Raw genomic sequence first — 17,457 nt, forward strand, 5'->3', positions numbered from 1 at the left:
GGGAAAACCTCGCTTTTCCCCCCACATTTTTCCCCACACCAATGTTGACTTTGTGCTGTAGTTAACGGCTTTTTGGCAGTGGGGTAGTAAGTGAGTGAGTGGGTGGGTTGGTTGTATGCCTTTGGAGGTTAACTACTTTTCATGAGCTTAATTTTAAATTGAGGCTGCTGCGGCGGCTTCATTTACTTTGTGCCCCGGCCAACTTTGTTGCCAGCAAACTTTTACGCGGACTGTTTAGCAAAAAGGCAAAAGTTAACTTGTGTCCTGCCCCTCTTTCCCCTTTACCCCTCATACCACTACACTTCTATGCAAGAAAAATTCTATTAGGAAATGCAAACCGGTTGCAAGGCCATTGAGTTATTAAGCCAACTAATTGCTTATTTGCACTGGGAAAGAGCTCCACGATCCGATCCTCGCAATCGCAATTTGCACTCAGCGCGAAAAATTGCCACTCACGCCCCTCACTTTCTAGACGGGGGGGCGTGGCCTGGCCAGAGATAGCGCATCTCCCCCATCCCCCATTTTATACGTCCCATACAAACGGCAACGCCTCTTTTTAATTTTCCTAGCGAATGAGCGAAGTTCGGTTGATTTTTCCTTCTAGCCTCGAGTTTTAATTGCGCGGCAAGTTGCTCATGATCGTGAGTTTAATTAAACTCCAAAGCTCGGCCATTGCGTGTTGATGGCTCTATCAGGGGGCTGGCCTTATCTATCCATCTACTGAAATTAATATTTGATTTAGGCTTCTCTAATAGAATGCCGCCAGGAATTGCATTCTCGATGAGAAATGAGTTAGGAAATTGGTTTTAGAGAAAGAAAATATCGTCTTAAAAAGTTGATTAAAAATTTTCATTTTTATTTATTTTAAAATATAAATCTCCAGATAATTATTTAGCAATTAGAAAACAAATGGAAATTTTAATTATTATTGTTAAACAATTTTGTACTTGATAATTAGATCGGTCTGTCTGTCAGACCGTTCAAATGAATGCTTAGATCTCGGAAACTATTAAAAATATAAAGTTATGATTCAGCATGCATATTGAAGAGATCACCCTGTAGAGGAAGTTTATTTAATAAACCAGTCATAAAGGTTTAAGTCTTGGTTTTAATTTGAATAAGGTTTTGCTCAATTCCCACAAATACGCTAAGATTTGTATTAATTTTAGCATTAGTTCACAATTTATTAAAGGTAGTTAACAGACATACCTTTCATGGGTCAATCAATAGATGGTGACCGCAAAATTGAATATTGCATCAAATTCTGTTAAATTAACAGAGTAATGGGTGTCTAATAGTCGAGACACTCGAACATATTATTCCCTATAGTTTAACTTTCTATTCAAAAATCTCCCAGAGAAAAGGGCGCATAAACGATTAGAAGCAGTAATCCTGAAAAAGACTAATTACCAGGCGGATCTGTCTTACCTGTTTTAGAACTGTTAACTAATTGTTACTCAAATGAAGGTAAATTTATATTTAATCTTCATGAACAAAGGTTGTCTAGTCATATCCATCATAAATCCTTTTACCTGCCTGTTCGTCTGTCCGTATGAACTCTGAGTTTTGGAAAAGAAAAGGATCTAGAAGGTCTAAGGATGTCTACGCAATCAAAAAGTATTTCAAAAGTTCAACTTTTTTCAATGGTCTTAGTTTAATGACTATTTTTTCCATAAAACCTTTGTTATAATTCCTTTGATTCATAATTTTTCGCTTAATTAATAACTCGTTGCAACTTTGCAGACAGTTTGCAGCTAAATATGAATTTGAGTTGTCTTTTCATCTAGCCACTAAGCATAATGCACGATATCCTTGCTCTCTGCTCTGTCTGCATGTGGGAGCAACTTTGGCCAAAAGCAAACCACTTAAATTCATTTTAATTCAAGCGGATAGCGGCTGCCTTCCCTTCCACATTATTACCATATAGCCAGACCCTTAGCTCATAATAATTTCACAACGCATACACTTGCCGTAAAATAATTTTCCTGGATTTTTGTGTGTCCTTTTTTTTTTTCTTCTCCTCTTCCAGACTTTTCATGGTGTCTCCCCTGGAAAGCGTTCTGTTTTTCTTTAGGGAATTTTTCCTGGTTTTATTCGTTTTCAGGTGTGTCTAGTGCGTCTCAAAGGGTTTCACACTTTGTGTGTTTGCGCCAGGAGCCAAAGGCTGCATATGAAAATATTTGAAAACCCTTTTGCAAGTAGTTTATGAGACTGAGACGAGTCTAGGGGGAAAGTGAAAATGTAAATATTTAAGGCTTATTTTGGTTTATTACAAGAATATTGCTTTAAGTTTTGAGTTAGAAAGTAAAGGTTATTTAAGATCTTGAGTGGCAAATTTATGCATAAAATTGTTTACTCACCTTAAAAAGACATAACGAAATATCTAATCCAAGGTGATAGATAGGCCAGAACTACCTAAAAAGAAAATTGAAGACTATTTTCCTGTTGTTTTTTTAATACATACCATTTTAATTGCCAGTTGAAAATGAAAAGCAATCAATTTGGTGAATGGCTCTTCTGCAAACACCTTAAAATGCCATAAATTCTGGACGACTATTTATTGTTTTTATCGGCTGACCCAATTTTCCAGAGCCATTCAAACAAGAGAGAAGCTTTTGCCTGCAAAATGGATGACCCTACTACACATCATTCATTGCCATATCTTTCGTTACCTAAGCCATTGTTTTTCGGCCATTGGCCATTGGCAAACAATACGACAAATTGGTATTGCATTGTCTATCTATCTGCCCGTTTCTATCGCTTTTTCCCAATTTTCACAAATTGTTTTTACGCAGAAATATTTGCGTTTAACTGCTGTTTGGAGGGCCATTATTGTATATATGTATATATAAATCGTATATCTGCCATTTATATAGGCCATTAATATTGCATTTTTGTTGCACTCGAAACATTTCATCGATCGCTGAATGGCGATTTTTGTCAGGGTTTTTGCCCCATCTGCGATTCAAATAGCAGAAATTCCTCGGCATTGGCGCAGATTTTGGATGTTTTTCACAGTTTTTCGCAGTTTTGCATTTCCGCAGTTTTGCTGGCGAAATTAATTTGCGTAAATTGTATTAAATGTTTTGCCATGCCCAGCAAACTGTGCAAATTTTAATTGAATGCCTTTTGTTTGCCTCTGAATAATTCAGCAATGTTTGCCTTTCTTGCTGTAGTTTTTGGCCTTGTTAAATCGCTTTTCAGCTGCAATTTGATGGGCAAAAAAGAAAAAAAAACTGCAACGCGAATTGGTCTCCACGCGATAAACGGATAAAGCGGAAAAACCACCACAAGACCGGTAAATGCAATTTGAACGGTTCGATACTAATTGGTTTATAGATTCTATTATGCTTTAATTATTTCTATAAAAATAAATATACACACACGCCTTTGTTGCTGGGATGGCAGAAGTTTGGGTATTAGTTTTAGGTAATCCTCTTGGGGGTTGCTTTTTTAGGGAGAAGACTTCATTAAGGTAGGTTTTTTGGTTAGAATTAAAGTTTTTTTGTGACTTAGTTTTATGTCTTAAAAGTCACTGAACTTTAATACAGATAAAGCCAGATTTAAAAGTAGAAATGGTAAGAGCAAGTTTCTCTACTTCAGTAATAAGTCTTTTAAATTGAGAATATAAGTTTTTATGTACATAAAATATTTTAAAATTTTTACACAAAGTGAAGAATAAGCTAAGAATTTGTTTTGTAAAAGTAATGAAAAACCAAAATAAAAAAGGTTTCTTTAAAGAATATCTTAATATTTTCTATTCTAAAATTACTAAGTTTTTTATGTACACATTTCAAAAATATTAATAGACAACATTAATCTATACAAAAGGTAAAAAGGATTTGTAAAAGAAATGTATAATGTACAGATACTAAGAAATGTACATAATGTACATAATACAAAATATGTCCTGAAATATAGGTTGTCAAAAAAGTCTTGCGGTATAAAATTGGTTACAATAATGCGATTTAAGTCAAATATGCGCCGTTTTGTTCGATGAAGCGTTCTCAACGAGATGCCAACTTCATAATGCCCCTCTCATAGAAGCTCGCTTCCCTATTGGCAAAAAACTCGGAGCGTGGCGCATCTACACCAGAACGAAAACTTTGATACCATCGTTGTGCGGTGGAAATGGAAACTGTATCTTGTCCATAAACTGCACAAATTTTATTGGCGGCTTGAGATGCATTTTTGCCTTTAACGTAGTTGTACTGTAAAATAAGCCGTATTTCTCTTTATTTTGCTCAATCACGCGCGTGAAATGACCTTTCCAAAAAGGTATAGTATGACCTGATGCGATGAATAAAATAAGAACTACGCGCTTTTAGCGCCAATTACCGAAAATACCGCATGACTTTTTTGACAAACTAATATATAGAGATTAAAATATAAAGGAAAAAACTAAAGCCATGTAAATATTGTGAGAAGTCTGGATTACTCATTTACCGTTTTTTTTTGTTTAACTTAGCTATATCTAAGAAAATACATATAATGAAAGCGAGAAAGCGAGAGAATTGGAAAAAATCCCGAAAACCCATGAACCAAGATAAAAGAAACAACACCAATGGAGTCCCGACCCATCACCAGCGCCAGGGAAAGACATCCATCAGCGGATCCAACCAACGGGTAAGTGTTAGAAATTTTCCCGATCTTAACGCTGTTAGGGTTAGGTCAGATCGCGGACGATGTACACGGCGGAAGGGAAAAATTAAGAAAATAGAAATAAAGTAGAAATTAGTAAATCGAGTAAAAATTTAGATCTCTTACAAATAAACCTTGTTCTTTCCCAAATCCCAAAATAATTAACCCGACGGTTGACAACTAACACCCATTGCCAATCCGCCATTCATTCAAGCCGTGACCTAACTTTATAAACTTTTCTGTAAAGTAACCCTACGATAAGTTAGTGGATCCTAGCCATAGAACTCCTTTACAACGCTATATGCTATATACTAAATATTCTGAAAAAGATTCCTTGAAACCCAGCCAGAAATATTTCACCTTGAACCTACCTTGAGTTCATCAGCTCCCTCTAGACATCAATCAATCAATCCTTGAGCAAGCATGCCCAGCATCCATAACAACCATATTATTGATGGATAAATTACCATTTTATCCAGTGGCCAGAAACCAAAAAAACAAAAAAGAAGAAAACGGCCTTAATTAAAAGCCTTCGAGGCGGGGCAGTTGCACTTGCAACGCTGCAAATAAATCTTTTAGAGCGACCGCAAGACACGAGGCGCATTCAAAATGCTAAATTAGTAAAATGTCACTTTCGCTTTCAAGTCTACAGGCAGAATTCCAGGGGGCAAGAAGCCTGTGTGAGCATTGTTGCCGGCACTGATCAAAGCCGCAAAATCCAACGTCGACGGAGATGCGGCAGCCACATAAATTATCACGGCCTAAGCAGGCGCAGACACTTGCCAAAAGTGTTGGCCCAAAGGGGGGTTGCAATGAGGCGGGCAAAAAAAAAGGGGTGAAATGCGAACTGGTGTCGTGCGAAATGTTCCACATGTGGCAAGCCAATGCATTGACACACTTCAAAGGCGTTTTCTGTGCAACTAAGTGGGCTAAAAGATTTAAAAGGGCTCCAAGAATTAAGAGAGTTTAATGATTGGTTTTACTTTTTTTGTTTTAAATTTGTGATGAGGCTTAGTATAGGATATAATATTAAATTATTTAAGTTATTTATCAATAAACAAATAATAAATTTTAGTTTATTAGAAAATGTATTATATTAATAGTCTCAAAAATAAAATGATTAATAAAATTATTATTATAACTTAAAGTTAAATCACCTTCTGCGAAAAATCATAACAACCTTAAGTACTTATGACCATATAGTTTAAATTTAAATTTTAGCCACTTAATATCAGTTACCCGCCATGATTTAATGATTGCCCCAAAGCCATCGCGTTAGAGTGTGAAAATGTTAAAGTACCTTCGGTTAACTATGAAATCCATACCATAACTCCTGGTGGCACACATTTCGAGGAACTGGATTCCTTGCTGTTCGCAATTGCAATTTGGATTGTGTATCGATACTCGTAAATATTACAATTTGGCCAGCGGATATGGCTGGGAATCAGAAGTGGAACTGGATTTGGGCCAATAAAACGCCGGCATGCATAAATCTTGAGCCGTTTATTGGGCAATCTCAACATGGAGAGTATCTTATTCCCATGAATCGCTTAGCATGGCCAACAAATTGTATCCGGTGGAATGTTTGTCAAGGAAATTAGTCAAGAAGACTGTTAAATTTATGAAAGGCATTCAGGAAATTGCTTTCGAATGGAAATCTATACTTGGGTTTAATAAAAATAACTATAAATAACAATAATGTAAAGAATAAATATAGAAAACCTATTTTTAAAATTTGCGGATCTAACAAAAAGCTTAAAATATATTTGCTTAATATTTTGGCAATAAAACTGTTTGAAAAATCGAATAAATATCTTTGATATCAACTTCAAATTGAATTTCATACGATCCCATTGGACAACTCTATTTCATCGCTGTGTGAACGTGACTTACCCAGCTTTCACGATGTCCATCGGCCAGTCAATCAAACAAACTTTGATGTCGAGTAGCCTGCTGCATTTCCATAAGTTAACTACCGTTCTGGCACTCTGAAACACATGTCACGCACTTCTCGAACAACTGGGAAAAGCTGGAAAAGCCCACGCCGGCATGGCAATTTCAACTGCACTTCACAGCTGGCCAGACCGACGAGCTGAAAAGCCAGTCTACGGGAATAAACCCACGCTGGAGCATAGCAAAAGACTTCAGGCTAGGCCATCTGTAAGTGGAGCGAACAAAATAATCAAAATGAGAATAAAATCAAAACACTGCGGCCACTGGCAATTTGCATGTGTTCTCCACGGCAGCCAAGCCGAATCTGTTTTGAGTTCAGCTAGAAAAAAAAAAACTACATTTTAAAGTATGACTAACTCAAAACTTTATGGTTTATCGAATAATTTTCAAATGGGAAGAAATATTAGAAATATTTTCTATAATACTTTTAAATGTTAAAGCTGGTCAAATAAGAATTTAATTTAAAAAGTTTCGTAATTGGCAGATTTAGGATGAATATAACTTTAATATTTTAATAGCCAAAAATAAATAACGAATTTTGCAAACTGATCATATTCCGTAAATTATTTTTATTTGTACTTTAGAAAAGAAATAAAAGTGAATGTAAGAAGTTTATATAAATAAATTGTTTGAAAAATTGTTTCTTAAGTATTATATTCTGTTTGTATTTTATAATTTAAATTTTAAATTTTAAAGCCTAATTCGAGCTTAAGCATTCTGTATATTTTTTAAATTATCTTTTAATATTACATTTTCAACTTGGTTAAATTAACCTTTTAAATTCTTTCATTTAAATTTTTTTTAGCTTTATTATAACCAAAAAATTGCCAAACGCGCATCGCTACGCTGCAGGCTGCTTGAAGACATCGCTGGAGGCGCCTGCTTTGCAGTTGGCAGGGCGAAGTGGAGTGGAAGTGTGTTTGAAGACACTTGTTGGCTGCCCGCCAGTTGAGCACGAGGATGATGATGGTGATTGCGAATATAGCGGCGATGATGATCGCGACCGACGACAGCATAACAAATGAACATTTTGAAGGAGTTGCAGGCAAATGCCAGCGGCCTCCGCAGCTCTTTATTGCCATCCCACTTGACGGGTAGAAATTGCTTAAGTGGGCTACCACTAGCTTTAATTTAAAACATCAAGTTTTTGGAATAATAACTAATCTCAGTCCTAAGGTACTAGATAACACAGTTGTTCTTAAACAATTAAACAATTTGTGGGCATTTTTCTGCTGTTTTCTTCTGTGCTCAAAAACAAAGTGCTCTTTATTCCTCTAACTTATTGTAGGCTAGCCTAATTTGTAAATGTATTGGTGACATTTGCTGATTGTGCGAACAGGGCGCATATAGTGTTTGTTAGCAGGATCTTTATGCAAAAGTAAGGGAGATAGGAATACATTGTGCTTACAGTGACTAGTGTGACTGTTTGTTACAAATGTTAGTGTGACCGCATGCTAAAATTTTTTTAATATTTTGGTGGAATTTTAAAACGAACAGAATACTAAAGTATTTAAATTAAAAAAAACAATAAACATTTTAATTAAATGAGGTTTAAAGTTTATATTTTTAGTGTGTTTAGTGTTAAAGGATTAAAATTTTAAAATGAACTTAGATTGTTCAAAGAATTACTTACACTATATTATTTGTTTATCTTGAAATACATAAAAAAAAAAATTCAAAATAAATTCTAATCATAAGTAAAGATGGTGATATATGAGAAAAGATTATAGAATTTAAGTTGCTTTTGATTTTACTACCTTAAAAAAATATTAAAAATCAAAACTAAAAATGTGAAAACTTCCACTTCTTTTACTAGCAATATGTCTTAATATAACTTTAAAAATTAAGCTGAATGGATATAATTAAATTAACTAAGATTTGTAAAAAATTAAAGAAAAAATGTATATATATAAGTATTATATTCAGTACTGTCCATTTTAGTTGGGCCTTTAAAAGTAATTTCAAATGAAAAATATACATAAATACAATATAAATTGCTATCTTGCCCAATTAAATCAAATAAAAAGGTTCGAAAATATAAAAAAGAAGCATAACAAAATTAATATAAATTATATATTAGATATATTAACACAAACATTATAAAAAGTAAAAAAACAATTTTTAATTTTTTAATGTAAATATTATACATCCATAAATATTTACAATTTACTTGTAATTCATTCTAAAGCGTAGACTTCAACTTGATGGACTCTGCTTAACTTGCCGTCGACAAGCTCATCGCGTTCATCATCACCCAAGAGCAGAAGTAACTAGGATTGCAATGGCCACGCCTCCAACTTCAATTGGCTTTATTAAACGTTGGCCTGTCAGGCTTAGATTGGTTTTTTTTTAGCTGAAAGCCAGATGCCACGAAAGCTGGGCGATGAGTTGTTGAAAAGTTAAAATGGATTTTACGCAAAGTTTTAATTTGCCGCTTCTCTTCCTCAAATCGTTGACCGCTGCAGCACGTTCTATTCTCCTTTACTGCGCGTAATTAAAATCTTTAATATCTTTTCTGAAGAATAAAATTTTTAGTATAACTATTTTTTTACTTTAAAGATAAATTTTTATCGAAATAAACCTCTTTCGATTTCTTTGCTAATGTTACTTCATATTTGTATTGAAGCTCATTAAAAACTTTGATTTGCTTTCTTTTCATATTGCATATTTTCCTGTTTCTCTAGCAAAACTCTCATTGTTCTGTTAACTTTTCGCTGTTGTTATGAAACACTTTCAAAGACCCAATTTCACCCAAGCCAGTTTGCATTCAATTTTATCAGCAATACACACAATTTTTGCATTAAAACTTACACAATGCCTTTAAAGGACAACCCACGCATTCGCGGCTGCAGCTTTTGAGCCAAGTCACCATCGGCGTCTAGACATTGGTAAACAAAGGACAAAAGACTTTTTTGCAACTATAGCTGAAAACAAAAGGGGAACCAAGAAACCCCAAACCAAAAAGTGCGTGGCAAGTTTTAGAGGTTTTCTTATTATACTCCTTGACTTCTGATATTTTCTTGAATGCACTCTTGCGGGTCTTTTTGGCAGTTTTAAGTTAATTACAATTAAGTGTGACTTGCAGAAAATATTTGATTTTATAAGACATTAACTTGTTTTGAAATCTGTTTGAAATTTTGCTTAGATTTTTGGTGGGTTTTGGGTTCTCTTTATTTAAAATAAATTTTAAATAAATATTTTTTATGTCTCTTCTCAATAATAGTTTTGTTTTCTGATCATAAATCTGATAAATTATCATAATATAATCCTATAAAATATAGTTAAGAATTAAGTTAAGCCTTAAGCCTTGGTTATAAATATTAATATCTAAAAGTTTGGTTTATAGTGTAATATTTACATTTTTAGAATAATCCTAATTAAGTTTCCTGTTTGACTTTCATTGAGTTTAAATTTTTTTAAATATTTTTTATTTGTTAAGTAAATATTTATCACATTTAAAGTCAATATGTTTCATATTTTATGTAAATGGTTTGGTGTGTAAAAAAATGTATTCTGAAATATTGTTATTAATCAATTTTTGGTTAATTATGTTTTTTATTTCATATAAAATCCTCTCATTTAGTTTACATATTTAAACATTTTTTTACAGAAGTTAGGAGTATATAAATCCCGATTCCCTGTAAAATCAAACCAAACTGCAACTACTCCGCCTTCCCAGTTAGTCATTCAGTCTTTCGCCTTCTCAGCTTGTCTTGGCCTTGCTAAGGTATTCAGGGAGCAATTTGCAATTTATATTTGGTTAGCCAGGTTGTCAAGGAAGCGGCAGCAGTTTGCTGTTGCAGTTGCAGTTGCAGTTTCAGTTGTAGCTGCAACGTGAGACAATTGCAACGAGCTGCACAAATTAGTTAAATTACAGGCGGTTGATTAGAAAAAGTGGCTTTGGCTGTTGCATCTACAACTTTGGCATCCCAACCACTCGACTCTTTCTTTTCTCCAGATTGCCGTCTCTTTTTGCAGATTTTGCAGCTTTTCCAGCTTTTGCCGCTAACGAAGCTCAATTCGAGCGCCAAATTGAAATTGATTGTGACATTTGATCATGCGTTTGCCTTTCAGCCTCCGTCTATGTCTATGTCTCTGCCTCTGCCTCGAGAAAGAGATAGCAAATGGTTGAGGGGAAAGAGACGGGCTGCTGTCTTTGGAATTTGTGTGGAAAATTGCTAAAACGGTAGGCGCGCAGGTGTGCCTAGTTTTTCTTTTTGCCATTTCCATTTTCCTCCTCTTTTTTGTCAGCCTTAGCCTCAACTTCAGCTTTTCTTGGCTGATACGCACTGGATTAATTGGACGGATGTGCATTGGGTTGATGAGTTGAGCCGAGACAACTGGAGAAAACTGGAGAGCTGTGGGCTCAACTGCAAGCTGGTGGGTCTTTTTTCCATTCGCAGATTAAGATGAGTTTTATTTTTTAAGGCGCCAGGGAAAAAAGTTGAAATTTGCTTTGGAAAGGGGGAAATGTTGCCTGTTTAGTTGCAATGTGGAAAGGAGAGATATGGTAATCTCAGATTGATGGAAAAATAAAGTTATTTCCTTTGTGGGTTATTTAATACATAACTAATAATAACTTATTTAAAGTATTGCAAGAAGTCGTTTATGGGGTCTACTTTCTTATTCCTTTTCTTAATCTAAAAATTATTAAGAAAACTCATGATTTTTAGGGAATAATTTAGCTTTCGATTATTAAAAAGACTGATTTGAGTTGGATGGATATTCTTCCTTTTTCCACTTCTCCTATCCCCACCAAGTCATCACCCACATTTCCTTGACTTACCTTCACTACCCACACGATCTCAAGAACTATGAATATGCAAAGGCACTTTGGCTCTTTGAGGCTAACCCAGCCTTACCTAAGTTCATCTGGCGAGAGCATTTTACTGGGAAAGCGCGAAAAGGGAAATCCCCACATGAATAATTACAGCGCACGCAGTTCATTTAATTTTCACTTGAGAGGGTGGAAAACCCTTTCGAAAGCGAAATGCGCGTGGCACAGGAATGAAAATATTTAATGAAGAAATTTATAACCAACTTTTGTAAATGGCAGCAGACTGCCGGAAATGGCTGTGGATGAAGAAGCAGGGCAAACTGGGTGGTTAAAAATTATGAACATTAAATGTTAATTAACCTAATCAATTAAGTCCGAATTGTGCTTAAGATTAGCAACGCTTTTTTCAGTGCAGAGAAAATATTTTGTTTCAAAGAAAAGACAAAAAATAGGGGAAAAAAGGTAGTCAGTGAAGGGAAACTTAAGGAAAAAACTAGCAGAGATATCAAAAAATATTATATTTACATTTTTTACAAATTATTTCTATTCTTATCCTCAAAACTCATATCATAAAATATCATTTTTATATATTTTTTTAACCTTATCATTAATTTTTATTTCAGACATTGCAAAATTTCTATACAAGATCAAAGAAGAATTTGTTTATTACTGTGAACTTATTTATATTTTTTAAATTTATCAACAAAGCATGAAATATAAGAAAACATCTAATTAAGATACACCAAATTCTCTCTCTGTTCATATACTTTCCATATATTCTTTCACATTAGATTTCTCCCAGTGCATGCAAGTTCAAAGTACTTTCTACTACTGACTTCTGCTCCATTTGCTGCCTAACCCAATTAGCTGAAACAGTCAGAAGGCATGCCTTCATCCTCCTCACCCTTCACTCGCTATAAATGACCGACATTTAAATTGTGATCAATTGAGGAGTCGTCTTCCCATCACCATACCCATACCCAACCCGTACCCAACCCTTTGGAATCCCTTACCTTATAGTATCTGTTGGCATCGCATAGCTGAGTTAATGATTGGAAATTAATTTGTCAGCCGGGGGAATGGGCCATTGGGATTACGCAATTGCGTAGACAAATTGCTGGCAATTAGCAGGGAGTCCGAAGACGATGACAAAGGCATTGTTCGTCAGGCGATTTCAGGGTGATTCCATCTGGTTGATAGTTCTCTTGGATGAGAACTAACTCCTTCTCCACTTAACGGACAATGGCTATCGATCTGTGTCAGGTGTGGAGCCAGGGTATTGATGTGAATTAAGTCGTAGATTAATTGCCAGATGGGGAATTTATATTGGGAAAACGGTTAAAGTAGTTATCACCTTAAGAGGTCATCAGTCTTGTATTTTATTTGCATTTTTGTTGGAAAGTTTATTGGGAATTTGCGGAATTTATTTTAATTCGTTTGGGTTAGAGTCTATAAATTGTATTAAAAGTTCTTAATAGTAAATAACTTTATGTAATAACTTTATGTAAATTTAAACTCTGCGAGTAAGTTGTAAATTATTAACAAAAAGAAGAAGTTGCATTACCTTAAGTGGTCTTCAGCCTTGTACTTTATTGTTATTTTATATTAGAAAGTTTATTTAGAATTTACTTTATATAGTTCCAAGGTTGTTTAGACACAACACTTTTAAATAATCTCAAAATTAATGATTTTTGTAAACTTCTATTATATTTACGAAGTTTACTTTAAAGAGTTTATTATGACTTAAAATGAATTCACTAAAACCTTGTTTATTGTAGAAGTTAAAGCAAAATATTTTCTTAGTTGATATATTTAATGTTGTCAGTAATTTGAATTCAATGTTACACTTTTTACATGTTTTTTAAAAATTTTATAGTTAAAATAAATTTACTAAAAATTCTTGTAGCTATTTCTATCTTAGTAGATTTTCTCAGATCTGTAAATAAGTAAAAAGCATTCACAAAACCATTCCAAAACATTCCTTAGATGTTAACTAACATTGACTACTTGCCACCTCCCACCCACTATAAAACCCTCTCCCCCACAAAATAACAATTTTAATGGTCGCCCTCAAACGAACTGAGAAATTCCAGTCGAAACCATAAAAAGGCGTCACCAGCAACGAGAACTTGCTGGTGCCAACTTGAATGGCCTAATCAAATTAAGTACTAATCCTTGGGAAAAACCGCGAACAATTTAAAATGATTGTTAAGTAAATTTCCCAAAACAATTACGATGGTCTAGTGCACACTCAAAGGGAATGTTTGAGAGGAAATTTTAAACTCCTTTGCGCAGGCGCCAAGAGAGGGAAATTATTATTGCATGCGATAAATTTTGTAGCATGTGTAAAAGAAAGGAAGAAAGGATGATTGAGGACGAAGGTCTGGCGCTTAACATATGTGTAAATTGTTAGCAGATGGCCATTGAACAAGACAAGGCAACAATAATGAGTTGGTCTTTCTTTTTGGACAGGTGAGGGGGTGCCACTTTTTGAAGCAACTCAAGGAAGGATAATCCACTTAGGAGTGCCTTTGGATATAGTGAGTGTGTGTGTGTGTGGGAGGATGGGCGATGTTCTGGCGACAACAATGTTGCAGGCACAGAGGGAAAAGTCTTATTAAAATGTTAAAGCTGGCAAAATTTTAAAGGAATTAAAATTTATTTTGATTTTAACCAACTTGAGTTCGAAATTTTACAAAAAGTTTCTCAATAAAAACTCAAACAACATCCTTTAATAATTTCTAAAAATATTTCTTAAATTTAAAATTTGTCATACGTTTATTCTTTGTATATATACTAACATTTATTTTTTTTAAATAAATTTAAAAACAACTCTCTCTGTGCATTGAAACTTGGAACATGGTGGAAATTGTTTTATTACCCGGGCGAAGCCGTTGAGTGTGTGTTGACTGAAAACAAAGGTGCGCACAATAAATTACATTGTTACACGGAAACTTACGACCAGGACGCGGACACACTCGCATATCTCTGTGAATGTGCAACACATATGCCATATATACATATAGAGAAGGTCCTGGCAGGAAGTCAGCAACAAGCACCGCGTTAATGAAAAGGATTTCTCCGGCATCCACATGTCTGCAGTTAGCTCTACCACCAAAAAACCCATCCCATCTTTCAGCTAAACTTGCTTTCCTCTTTGGGTTATTTAATATTTAAACTCCGGCCAGACAGTAGATTTTCTAAGCAGGAGGATAGGGGGCTCTACAGTCCTGTCTTTGATGTCCTCGACCCATTAGTTGAGGTCTCAACTTTTGCATAAATAAACGCCTCAGTTCATTAGTGAGTCTCGCCTTCAGCATCTCCCGATTCTCAATGGCAAAAAGGGATCCCTGTTTTGGGAATCTCTGTGGTTCCAAGAGCCCATCCGTCCATCGGTTACTGCGGTTAGCTTTTGGGCCCAGAATGCGTGAAAGTGTCATAAGCCTGGCTAGGAGGGGAGATTTTATGACGGCCTAAACCGCAGTTACAGCTGGAAAATAGTTGACTTGTTGTTCTGCGGCTTCTGTTTAAAGTTTAATGATATTTTAATCGAGCTTTGGAAAAGGGAAAGTTTAAAGTTTCCCTGAAAATGCTTAATTATGGTGGCGTTTATGGAGAATATCTTTGAAAGCTATAAGAGCTAAAAATATTTAAAAAATATTGCCAAAAACTATTGAAAAATTCCCATCTCAACTCCCCATCCAAGCAGCCCTTGAAACTCAGTAACTGTCATTCTTTCCCCCTAAGAACCTCAGTCGAAAGCAGTAGCTCAAAATTCCACAATCCTAAGCCTCGTTTCCACCTATTCCCCAACTTTTTCGGAAGCGGACAAATCACCCATCCCTCTCGATCCATGGGTACAGTGATCAGCAGCCTACAGCGGCCCACTCCCTTCGTTAGCATGGAAAGTTCGCATGCGATTTTCGTGAGGGAAACCATCAGCAACAACAAGGTGGTGATATTCAGCAAGTCCTATTGTCCCTACTGCAGCATGGCCAAGGAGCAGTTCCGGAAGTTAAATGTCAAGGCTATGGTTGTGGAGTTGGACCTGCGTGACGATGGCAATGAGATCCAGGCGGTTCTTGGCGAGATGACGGGATCGAGGACCGTCCCGCGTTGCTTCATCGATGGGAAATTCGTGGGCGGTGGCACCGATGTAAAGCGACTCTATGAGCAGGGCATTCTCCAGAAGTACTTCCAGTAAGGAAAGAGGCAATCTATGATGCTTTAATTTTGATTTTGTTGATCTGGCAGAATATAAACATTAAAGTTGAAGCTTTAAATGGTCTATTAAATGCGTTTTACATAACATACTCTTACGTTCTGTATATTACGTTACGACTTATGTGCATTAAATTATAAAGAGAAAGAAATATTATTTTGAAATGACGTTAAACTTAAGAAATTGTCAAGAAAGAACGAAAATTGATCAACTTTAAACTGACTCATAATAACGATTGAATCATTTTACAAAAAATCACCTCTTCCGGTGTATTTGCTTTTAAGAAATAAATTAAAAAAGTGGCAACAAAGGAAATGCAAACAGGAGGCGGATACACAGAGGCAGCTTTTATCTGCTCAATATGACGCTTAAGTTGTTCCTGAGAGAGGGATTCGACGATTGTCTGAGGGCGGGGAGTAAACAATTAAGGAGCAAGTGAGTCCTGTGCCGACTGCGCTTTCCTTTCACCTGCCGTCGACGTCCGCAATCCTGTTTCATTGTTGCCTGGCCTCCTTTCTCTCTCTTCCTCCCCGTTTCCAACTGATTTCCATTTGCATATGGAAAAGTTGAAAGCAACGTCATGAGGTCAAGGCTCGGGTGCATTAAAGTTTCAAGACTCCATCGAACCATTCACAAAGGGCATGCACGATAGTTGCCATATCACATTATATATATATATTTTCCTGATTCATACAACTAGCTGTTGAATTTCGTTCAGACGTAAGTTAAAATTGATTGAAAATTTCCCTCAAATTGCTTGTAATTTGTTTGCCAAATTGTTTTTTTGTTTTCAAAAATTACTTTAACAATGTCGAATTCAGTTTACTGTCACACACGCGAAAATTGATCGCAATTCACCTGGGCAAATGGCAGAGGAATAAAAAATGTCACGGCACACGTGTCGTATGCGTAATTTGGCTCATCGATTGGGGTTTTTTTTTCTTTTTGGGTTTACATTTCGCGTAAGCAGCAGGGAAAGGATTGATTATGGAAATTGTTGAGCAATCAGGGCTTAAACTCATGATTTGGTAAACAACTTTTAATGGTTGTTATTGGTTTTAGATTTAGATTTGAATTTGAATGGGAGGAAGTCATGGGAGAACTTCTGTAGGAGATTCAAAGTTCGATATAAAAAGCTCTTATCTAAAAAGGTTATAATTAATCTAAAATGTACACTCTTTATAGGGTATTTAAGTCTTCATCCTCTTAAATTTTTCAAATTTCTGTTGTGCTCCTGACTTATCAAGCCTGAAAACTTGTTATGGCTATCAACACGCAGAATTTACAGCTGAAATGGAATGGAAATTTTTTACGATCGCCAGCGCTGGCCATAATTTTTTTGTCCGCCAGCCAGGCAGTGAGAGAGGAGAAAAGCAACAAAAAAAAAAACATGTTGCAGTGGCATATAACTTTGTTTTAATTTGTTGAAGGATGAATGCAATTGCCACCGACGGACTGTCAGAGTGCGAGAGACGTTGGGTCTGGCATTCGCTGACTAACTCAATAAAAAATGCATTTGGCATTTTGATTGCGATATTATCTAGTCAGTGGGGCAACATTGTTGCCGCCAGGCCTTAATTTCATTTGCCCAGACATTCTTCTTTAATGGCTAATATAATTGGGCGTGGCAGAACAATGTATAAACGGCACTCAATCTTTCAATTATCAGCGTGCTAAGTTTCATAAAGAGCAAAAAACTCTCTTTCGTTTGAAAAGAATTTATTAGAATTTTCTTTGACCAGACGAGTTGCGGCTTTACATAGTTTACGTGGCACACACACCCCGTTCCTCCTCCTCCCGTTTCCCAAAACTGTGGCTGCCAGACTCCTGTTAGCCCGTCCATATATCATATAGTTTCCAGCCA

The 17,457-nt window shown here is 35.6% G+C and overlaps 1 protein-coding gene across 1 annotated transcript; it reads left to right on the forward strand.

Annotated features, from left to right (window-relative positions):
* The first annotated feature begins 15,121 nt into the window (after positions 1-15,121).
* On the forward strand, positions 15,122-15,651 carry LOC108112393 (glutaredoxin-C4). Its single transcript, XM_017222234.2, has one exon. It carries the CDS (start codon positions 15,225-15,227, stop codon positions 15,573-15,575), a length of 351 nt encoding a protein of 116 aa, XP_017077723.1. The 5' UTR covers positions 15,122-15,224; the 3' UTR covers positions 15,576-15,651.
* The last annotated feature ends 1,806 nt before the right edge of the window (positions 15,652-17,457 follow it).

Source organism: Drosophila eugracilis, unplaced genomic scaffold (assembly GCF_018153835.1).
Source record: "Drosophila eugracilis isolate 14026-0451.02 unplaced genomic scaffold, ASM1815383v1 contig_90, whole genome shotgun sequence".
Classification (NCBI taxonomy): domain Eukaryota; kingdom Metazoa; phylum Arthropoda; class Insecta; order Diptera; family Drosophilidae; genus Drosophila; species Drosophila eugracilis.

Coding starts and splice junctions, on each gene's coding strand:
- LOC108112393 (XM_017222234.2), top strand. CDS start 15,225: ATGGGTACAGTGATCAGCAGCCTACAGCGGCCCACTCCCTTCGTTAGC.